At 33.3% G+C, this 9675-nt stretch overlaps 2 protein-coding genes across 2 annotated transcripts; one reads left to right on the top strand and one right to left on the bottom strand.

The window, feature by feature from the left end:
• The first annotated feature begins 2103 nt into the window (after positions 1–2103).
• LOC102601485 (vacuolar protein-sorting-associated protein 37 homolog 1) lies at positions 2104–6687 on the top strand. Its single transcript, XM_006367190.2, has 7 exons — positions 2104–2278; positions 3199–3423; positions 4388–4475; positions 5132–5171; positions 5260–5306; positions 5428–5548; positions 6405–6687. The coding sequence occupies exons 1-7, from the start codon at positions 2265–2267 to the stop codon at positions 6572–6574; spliced, it is 705 nt and encodes a 234-aa protein (XP_006367252.1). The 5' UTR covers positions 2104–2264; the 3' UTR covers positions 6575–6687.
• Positions 6688–6722: 35 nt separating this feature from the next.
• LOC102601820 (dnaJ homolog subfamily C member 28-like) lies at positions 6723–9292 on the bottom strand. The gene is made up of 3 exons (XM_006367191.2): positions 8960–9292; positions 7318–7648; positions 6723–7053 (listed from the first exon to the last, which is right to left on the bottom strand). The coding sequence occupies exons 1-3, from the start codon at positions 9205–9207 to the stop codon at positions 6952–6954; spliced, it is 681 nt and encodes a 226-aa protein (XP_006367253.1). The 5' UTR covers positions 9208–9292; the 3' UTR covers positions 6723–6951.
• Between the last annotated feature and the right edge of the window lie 383 nt (positions 9293–9675).

The raw sequence follows: 9675 nt of genomic DNA on the forward strand, positions 1-9675 counted from the left end.
GGGGGGGGGGGGACAAATATATGTCATATTTTACTTGTTGTGTTTCAAAAAAAAAAATAAGATAACTCATTTAGAATTTGAATATACATCTGAATATTAAAAATGTCTTAATCTAAATACGCATCTAAATTGCATATGAAATTAAATGCTAGATTAATTTTTTAATTAGAAAAATATCCAGCTAAATAAACTCTTGTTCCGTTTCACAACTCAAGTATAAGATAGTTTAAATAATTAACTACAAAATAATCCGATCAAACTTTATAAAATGGACGAGTAACAATTAACAAATATGGCAATATCAATATCAATATCAATATCAATATCAATTAGAGAACGTAATTAGACTACTAATGTAAAGTTGTCATCTTCAACGTTATGTGTAAATATATAGGAATTCAAATAAATTTTGACACCTTCAAGAATATTTTAACAAAATGATATTATTGTTACACTTAATCTTTGTGGCTACGAGAGTTCTTGATAAATAGAGGCGAACTCAAAATTTGAAGATTAGGGGTGCACCACTATCTTTTAGTTTATTTTGGTTATTGAAGACAAACAATAGAAATAAAAACAATGCACACTCAAACCCACAACATGGTGGGTAATAGATGCGGCTTTAATCAACTCACCTGGATGAATTTTTTATTATTAAAGTGCACAATTATATACATAATCGTTACTTAAGGTATCTATACACATATATATAATTTGTTTTGAAAAATTATCGAGTGCACGTACACCTTTACGGATCAATGTAGATCCGCCTATGTTGATAACAGGGGCGGTTCTATGCTTTGGAAAATAAGGCCTTTGCCTTAGGCCCCCGAATTTCGGGGGCCCCAAATTATTGTCAAGAATAAATTATGTGTTCAAATTTTTATAGAAAAATTAATTATTTATGTTAAAAAAGTATAATTTTTTTTAAAATAAATTATTTTATCCACTTTAACATCTTTTGTACTTTATTAAAAATAAAATTAATAGTGAAAAGTGTTGAACAAAGTGAATTACAAATTCTTTTTTATTTCTTTTTAAATTTTAGTTTCAAGCATTACTATAAGCATATTAAAATGAGGTATATCAAGTCATCAACTTCTTGAGTCAAATTCTATGGTTCTAACTCTTATTTTTATTTAATATTTATCAACTTATTACTTATAGTCATTATGTTAACAATACATATAATAATTGTTTACACTTAAAACATGTTTTTTCAATGTTGAGTTGATAAAATCATACCTAAAACTAGTAACTGAAAAAAACAATATTAAGTACTAGTAATTTTCATCTAAATAGTGTAATTTTTTTTTGAATAAATACATATATGAAGTATATTTATATTTTAGGCCGCGAATTGAAATTTTGCTTTAGGCCCCCAATTACGTTGAGCCGCCCCTGGTTGATAAACATGAATATACCCAAGAAAACATTGTGTAGTTGATAAAATTATGAAAACTTACTATAAGAGGTGATATTGGAGAGCGAAAGGTGTGAAAATCTAATAGAAAACCGAAACAAAGAGATGTGAAAGATCTTGTAAAATAAGCATATCATTTTAAAGAATCTAATGATGTTAAGGCTCCATTACAAATCTGAATGATTCATTCACATTCATTAAGAGGTTTTTATTAAGAAACAAAACAATGATCTGAATTTAAATGATTAAGATTCAAATCTTTAAAAATAAACACCCTTAATGAATTAGAACTGAATGATTCGAATTAAAATCCGCATGAAAATAAGTACTCCCTCAGTTTTTAAAAAGAATAATCTAGTTACATTTTAGTCTGTTTAAAAAAGAATGATGTCTTTTCTTTTTTGACAACACTTTAACTTTAACTTTTCACGTGACATTGTAAGGCAAAATTAAAGGGCATTTTGATACATTTGACATAACTTTAATTTAGAATCACAAGATTAAAAAATTTCTTTTTTTTCTTAAACTCCGTTCCAAATCAAACTAGTTCATTCTTTTTTAAACGGAGGGAGTAAGATATTAATCTTATAATTATAGTAATTTTCTAATAAATATTTTTGAAAATATTAAATTTATTATATAAAATATATAATAAAATTATCATTTTATTCGAAAGCCAACACCGTAGAAAATAGAAGGAAATTGAGCAGCTCTTTCTTCAAAATCCAAAGGGAATTGAAAGGCAAAAGCGTTGCGGTTCGATTATCAAAATTCAAAGGCATATAGCTCTCTTCCTACGTTTCATACGCAATTAGCTTCATTTTCTTCCACTGCCCAACTCATGTTGAATTTCTGGTATTTTTTTTTCTTCAGATTTACAGATTTTCATTTCCTTATTCAGTTATGAATCGGACGATCGTATTTTGTTGTGTTTTTTTTTTTTGTATTTTATTTGAAGTTTATATGACCTATGTCCTCTTTTGGTATAGATATCTGCAGTTTTTTGTTTTTTTTTCTTCCTATTATTATATTTTTGTGCTAAATTTTGGTTAATTGTGAAGAATCTGTGCTAAATGAGTGATCCTGGAAGCATAAATTTAGGAACCATTACTTATGTTTTGAATTCCCTTTTTGCTATTCCATATTGTGTTATTTAGGCGTTTGAAGAAGTTGAAATCTATATCCACTATCTACCATAGGCAGTGTGGAGCCAGGAATTGAAGCTGGTCCATTTTAGTACTTTTGAGTTGCTGCGTTCTAAATTAATAGTTTATACATGTAATTGAATATTTTAAAACTACTGTAAGGGTTTTGAATCAAAACTACTAGATTTTGTCCGCTTCCTACACTCTAGCTCTGCCCTGGATCCAGGATTTGGATGTGGTTGTTTGAATAGAGAGAGTGGGTTTCTGAAATGTATATCTAATTCTATCGTATTTGTTTCTGAAATATATATCTAATTATATCCGAACTACCAAACCCTTTGTTAGATTCACCAATGAGATCCATGTAATTTCATTTGGCAGTGTGATTATAGTTTATAGCATAGCTTGTTTATATGTAATGGTATTGGTATCATGGCATGATGTATATCGTACTTAGAATGTACAGAATGAATTCGTTATTTTAGTTAGCTTTAGGATTTTGGCAAACAGATCTCAATCAATCAGTAATGCTCCTCAATCTAAAATTAGTTGGTGTCAGCTATATGAGTTGTATACCTATTACCCTTATGCTTTGACATACATATTTCCTTGAACTTCTCTTTTCTACAGGGGTAACAAAGAGCAACGGGCTCAGTCAAGTCCTCAAGAAGCTAATAATGGTTCACGATATTCACCTTCTGTAGTCAGCTCACCAAGCTCTTCCCGCCCTGCAACCCCTAGTTCAAACTCTTCTGGCGGTTTTAATGCGCAGAGTCCAACAAACAGGCCAAGCTTTGTGTCCCAAGTTTCTCCTGCAGAGGCTGCTGACATCGCTGCTGCTTTAAGAAACAAGAGGTAAATTTTAGTTCATATATGTCAGCAATTACACCTATAAAGAAAGGATCATTAGTTACATTGTGGTCTTTGTTTCTACCAGAATTAGATTCTGAACTCGCTGGGATTTGTAACAGAGATTCCATCTTTGTTTTGCTATATGGTTATCAAGAGTGGTTTCATGTCACCATCATGAGATTCAACATAGATTTATGATTTTGATACATTTATGTGCATAAAACTCCTGAAAACTCTATAATATATCTAATGGTATTGATACAATTATGTGATAGGGGTTTGTGAGCTATTGCATAGGAGCGGGGGTTTTACCCTGTGCGCACCCAAAGGGTAGCGGCTGCAGGTTTCCCTTGTCATAAAAAAGAAGACAATTACGTGATAGGAATTAACCTTTTTGAATGTTGATGAGTTCTGCTTTCTATCTTATGGAGCATTATGAAACACCAAATTGTGTAATGAACTGAAGTGCATACAGTAAAAGATATACTGGATAGTACAAGTTTTGTCATTTGAAAGCAGAATTCTTACAATAAATGCAAAGAGGGTGGCTTGTAGGAAACTGCCAATGAATTTTAACGAAGATAAAAGTTTTATATCTGAAATAGATACTCGTGGTTCGGTTCATAATCAGAGGTTTTCTGGTACATGAAAGAACATAAATATTTTCTTTTTGATCATTAGTATCCAAGGAAGCAATTAACGGCACCCTTTAAGGTACCATTCATGCATGTTTTGAGAATGATGAATAAGTTTTATCTTAAAATATGATTTCGACACTATGAAGTATCGTCTGCCTGCAAATGCTTCATGACTTTTTAGTTTAAAAAATAAATAAAAAGCTTCATGACTTGATCATCTGTTTCTGATTATCATTAAACAATCAAATGAAGAGCTTAGCCTTTTTCATCATTCTTCTTTTTGCAATTTGTTTCTGATTTTCAATATGCTTTCTTGTTAAATTGTTCAGTGTTAATGAGCTAAAGAAGCTTGTTTCTGACAAGGATGCTCGTCACAACTTCTTACTTTCACTTGAGGCTGTCAAGACTCAGAATAATGTAAGTAATAAAATTACTTGTTTCGTTCTGCTCGGCCGGTCTTGCCATACCTTGTTTCCTTTTAAAGTCGAACATACACTGGATCTAATTTTTCCTCATTTTGTTCAAATATGATATTATGCTCCACGAAATTATACATGTCACAAATTGAATGAACAGCCGAGTGAGATTCTGTTTCTAGTAGTAAGGGAGGAATCAAATTATACACGGGGGGTGACTGGATTTAGTTGTTCTGTTTGTGTGAGGTTCTGCATTCATGATGTCATAATGTATTTAGTCCTTTCAAGTGGCTTACAATCTCATGAGACTTGTGCATTACAATGCACATCATTGCTTTTTGGTGATCTCACCTCATACAGTTCAAAGTTAATAATACTTGCATGTTTGGATTTGGTTGGCCTTGTTCTTGCTTCCTTTCTTCCTTGCCAAAATGAACTTGAATAATCTTTCTACCTCCTGTGTGCTCTAATCTTCTTCTTACACAATGTATATGACAAATTGTGTATCCTCATGTCTTATGCATGTTAGCAAGGTAATTTCAACGTGAGAACACAACTTTGATCCGTTATAATCACCTTGATGTAATATTTTGTTGTAACAGGCTCACTGTTCTATGGTAATTTCTTACTCTTGCTGTTTTCCCCATATCTGATCAGGTCAGGGATGAGCTTCGGAATGCAACTCTGCAGCTTGCTAGTAAGTTTTGGGTTGCTTATGCCTTATTATAGGTAGTGATATATCAACTAGTATCTGCAGATAGATTTTGAACAAAATCCTTATGCAGGGGAGAATTTAGAAAAAGAACCCTGGATAATGGAGCTGAGAAATCAGGTTAGATACTTCACATTGCTTCTAGAGTATTTACTTATTTGTAAAAGCATTTGTAACATTTTAGCATCAAAGCACTGACTTGGGAAAAAAAAATCGGTGCGCCCTCCTTTATTGTTCACAGTGCAGAATCATCCGCACAACTGAATTGGCTGCTGCTCAAGAAAAGATGCATGAGCTGGAAAGGAGAAAAGAAGAGCTTCTAAAGTCATACTCTCCTGTGTCGCTTCTCCATCAGCTACAAGGTAAATAGTGGAAGCACATAAAGCTTGTATACTTTTTTCTTTTCCTTTTGATCGTTTGTTATTCTTTTTACATCGGGTAAAATAATGTGAAGTACAATTACAGATCAATATGACAATAGGAGACTTCTTACTATGTCACCAATGCATAATAACAGCTTTTCATAATACTCAACTTACCTTTTGAAGGACAATCTTCACTGGTGTCCTCTTGATCTACTTTGATAAATATTCTTATTTTCCTCGAACTTATTGAAAAACATTAGTCTCTTTCAACCATTTTTCACTCTGCTCCACTATTCAATTTCCTTTTTGGATTAGTACACACTATACCACTTTTCATTATGTCCCAATGAAAAAGTTCCATCCATTTGAATGTTATCATCAGATTTCGCACAAGTCCTCTACTTGCCTTTTAAGCGTGAATCTAATTCTATCCACTCTTAATTAAGGAGCTAGTGCAGAATTTTAATGAGACAATTATGTGTAATAGGAAATTTTATCTTAATAGCTTTGTGCTCAATTTTGTCACATTGTTACTCTCTCTATGATGGTGTTATTAAGTTAATAGCTTTAAGAAAGATTTTCCAATTTGAAGTATCTACCATATGCTACCTCCTTCCTACAACAGTTCCTAAATGATTATTTGATAAATCTGAGACTCTGGTTGCTTAGTGATCAGAACATTCTTTTTTCGTTTTTGGTAGAAGTTGTGAGATACCAAATTGAAGTGCCCTTAGAATATTGAATGGATGGCTAACACATCGATATTTTCTTGCTTATGGGATTAGATAACTGAAGTAATTAGACTTGCCAGTAAAAGAATTGACAGTTAACTGTCTATTGATATTTGATACAGATGCCATGAAGAAAACGGAGGAGGACTCTGAAGCCCTTCTTGGCCAGCTCCTTGATCAAGAAATTGATCTTACAACATTCGTGCAGAAGTACAAAAAACTGCAATGCAGTTACCACAAGCGTTCCCTCACACATCTTGCTGCTAAGGCATCTTTAGGCAACCATAGTTAGCTATAAACTATCCGTTACACCTCTCTAAACTGATTAAGAAACATCTCTTGAAGACGCTTAATGTAAATGTACCATGATGAACTACAATAGTCCCAATTGCTTCCTTCATTTCATTTTCTTAGGTCTTCCGCAAAATATAAATATAGATTGTGGGAGATTTGCTTATTTCATTTGATTTTATGTTGAAACTTATATTAAACAAAGACTCTACATTGGCTGTTTAACACAGAGAGCCAACAGACTCAGAAACAAAAATTACCAAAATACTGGACTAGGAACGACGAAAACAAGAAGCAAGAACACAAGAAACACCCCCGTATATAGAAGTTTCCACTTTCATGTGATAAACTACACCAGCAATGAGACCTGCAAAATGTTCAGCTCCCTGTACTTTCTTCTTTCAGTCGGTCCATTTCCTTCTCCCACTTGAGTCCGAGCATTTGGCGGCCAAAAGGGACAATAAGGTTGTATCGGAAAACCTGAAGCCAAGACACATATTTAGCTTGACTAAGTTTTGACAGTAGTTTCCTAGTTCAGCCATCTTGCTAGCAGAGCATATAATACTAATATATCATCAAATACGGAGAATTGAGATGCATGTATATATGCACACAGAAAACACGGGACATACTTTGACAATAATTATGTTGTAAAACAGTAGCAGTTCACCATACACGGAGTGGGAAAAGAAACAGAACTGAATAGGTAATTTGAAAAGTAAATCAGTTCCTTGCTCTGCTCACCTTGTTATTGATGTCACGTATCTGCAGCTTTAGAAACTCGGATGCCTCGATCCATTCAGAATCATCGACAGAGCCTCGGTGTGTCCATGCCCTTTTAAGTGCTGATTTCCACTCAACTACTCTATTTCTTATCTCTTTGTTCAATTCAACCCACTCAGGTGCACATTTATTTCTGGAGAGAATCCTATACAAGGTATCTTCAGCTGGATCAGCGTGAGGATTAGTATTGAGGTCCAACGGTTTTCCCTTCCCTGGCAAGTTCTCAAATTGCCCTTCTTCCATGGAATGCCATATTCGTTGTTCAACAACATTGATGATGTCAGTTTCTGACCTGATCAATATTCCATGCAAGATTAGAAACCAGCATTCAAAAAAGAAATTAGAAAAAAAAAACTCAGAGATTGTGTTCGTAACATCCAGGATAAATCAGGATCCTACTATTTGCAATTGGTCCAGCGAAACACAGCTGCAGCAACTACGTGAAAGCTAGAGAATTATGCAACACATATGCATGAATTCAAAGAACACTCTTCTGACTTTTTACCTTTACAATTTTAGTTACATACCGTCCTCCATTTATTTACAGAAAAAACCAGGGGTGGCATTAAGACAACTAGTACAAAATCTTGCTCCTCTAACAATTAGAGGTAAAATTCTCTAAAGAGGTACTTATTCGAATGAAAAATAAAGATGCATATCATCAAATTCAATCTCAAATCACTGACTCAAAAGCAACAGCATTATTAACTGCTCCGTAATAAATCAAAGAACTTCAAGTGATTAAGAGGAAACTACACTTGGATACCGAAGATTATACTAAAGTGGTAATAGCATAGCAATTGAAAGCCTAAACTACAGTGAACCTACTACTATATAACCCAAATTACAGAGAAAAAACACTTCCAGATTCATGACACACTCGCACTCTGGATATATGTCACAACCTAAGTATTCGTGATACAGAAACGCCAAACTAAGTGCCCAGTAGGAGCAATGTGCATCAGTGCAACATTAATACAAATGATGCAAGCTGTATTGATTTAGACACAAACTCCAATAGTTCGTCCTTTTGGGTATGGAAGATATGAAATATTTTTTCTCGGACACTTGTGAGATTAGAACATCACACTCAAAGAGTCTTACCAATCTCACTTTATCGTTTATACATAGATTACTTCAATAGAAAAAGTTAACAATTCAACATCCAATACAGAAACCAGTTTACTATAGATAGGCCTTTTAACCGTACAGTCTATCAAACGAAACTGATATTTTCATTGGCATCACATTTTCATCAAGTTGAGATGAATTAGGAACAAAAATATTCCAAATACATTGTGAATTAAGCTCGGAATATGGAATTCTATTGAGCCAAGTACATAATCAAGGCAATAAACATCACTACAATTTTTTGCAGTAATTTGAGCAAACAATTAACGCATTATCCAGCAGCTGAATCAACACATCATATCATTTTCTCAAATCTTCAACTTAAGCTACCTAGCTATAATACCTTACAAAGTTTAAAACATCAAGCAGTAAAAAAATAAATTCTAACGATTATCATACAAGGAGCTCGTAGAAATGAACATTTTTTTTTGTCATTTTTCTAAATAGAATATGTGAGCATATCAGAAATTACCTAACGGCGTCACGTTGACCTCGAAGTTCCGGCGGAAGCTTACGATCGTTAACCACGTCGATTACACCGGAGAGACGATCAGTCATTTTCTTATTATTAGTTTTAGGAAAATCACTGTCAGGAGAAGAAGATGATGATGCCAATCGTGGCTTGAAGACGCCATGACTGCCGGTTTCAATTCCGGCCGGCGACTTATGAGTGGCGGAGGACGATAAAGCTCCGATTGACCTCGCGAAACGAGTCGCCATGCCGGTGAGATTGTGTGGAATAATGGGCTTGGGCCTAATGGGCCCTGTTTATTTTCACAATCTTATTTGCCTATACGGCCGACTCTCAAAATTGTTAATACGTGGCCTACTCTAAATCACTACCATTTTTAAGACACTAATTTTTTATTTTATTTAATTACAAATATAACAATTATTTTACCCATTAGAAATTGTAAGAAACTAGGCTTTGATCTTTTTTATTTTAGGCTTTAATATTTTTCATTTTCTCTTTTTATTTTTTTACCAAGCACACTAAAAGCAAAAAAAAAAACTCTATTACCAACAATTAAGAAGCTTTAAATTCGAAAATTGAATTTCGCGAAGTTATTATTTATTTATATTGGTATTGTTTCAAACGATTAAGAGTATTCTTCAGAGTTTATATGTCAATTTTGATGAAGATTTGAATTGATTCTTATTAGAATTTTATATTGAAATTCAAATAAA

The sequence above is a fragment of the Solanum tuberosum genome, unplaced genomic scaffold (genome assembly GCF_000226075.1).
Source record: "Solanum tuberosum cultivar DM 1-3 516 R44 unplaced genomic scaffold, SolTub_3.0 scf00736, whole genome shotgun sequence".
In the NCBI taxonomy this organism is placed as follows: Eukaryota; Viridiplantae; Streptophyta; class Magnoliopsida; order Solanales; family Solanaceae; genus Solanum; species Solanum tuberosum.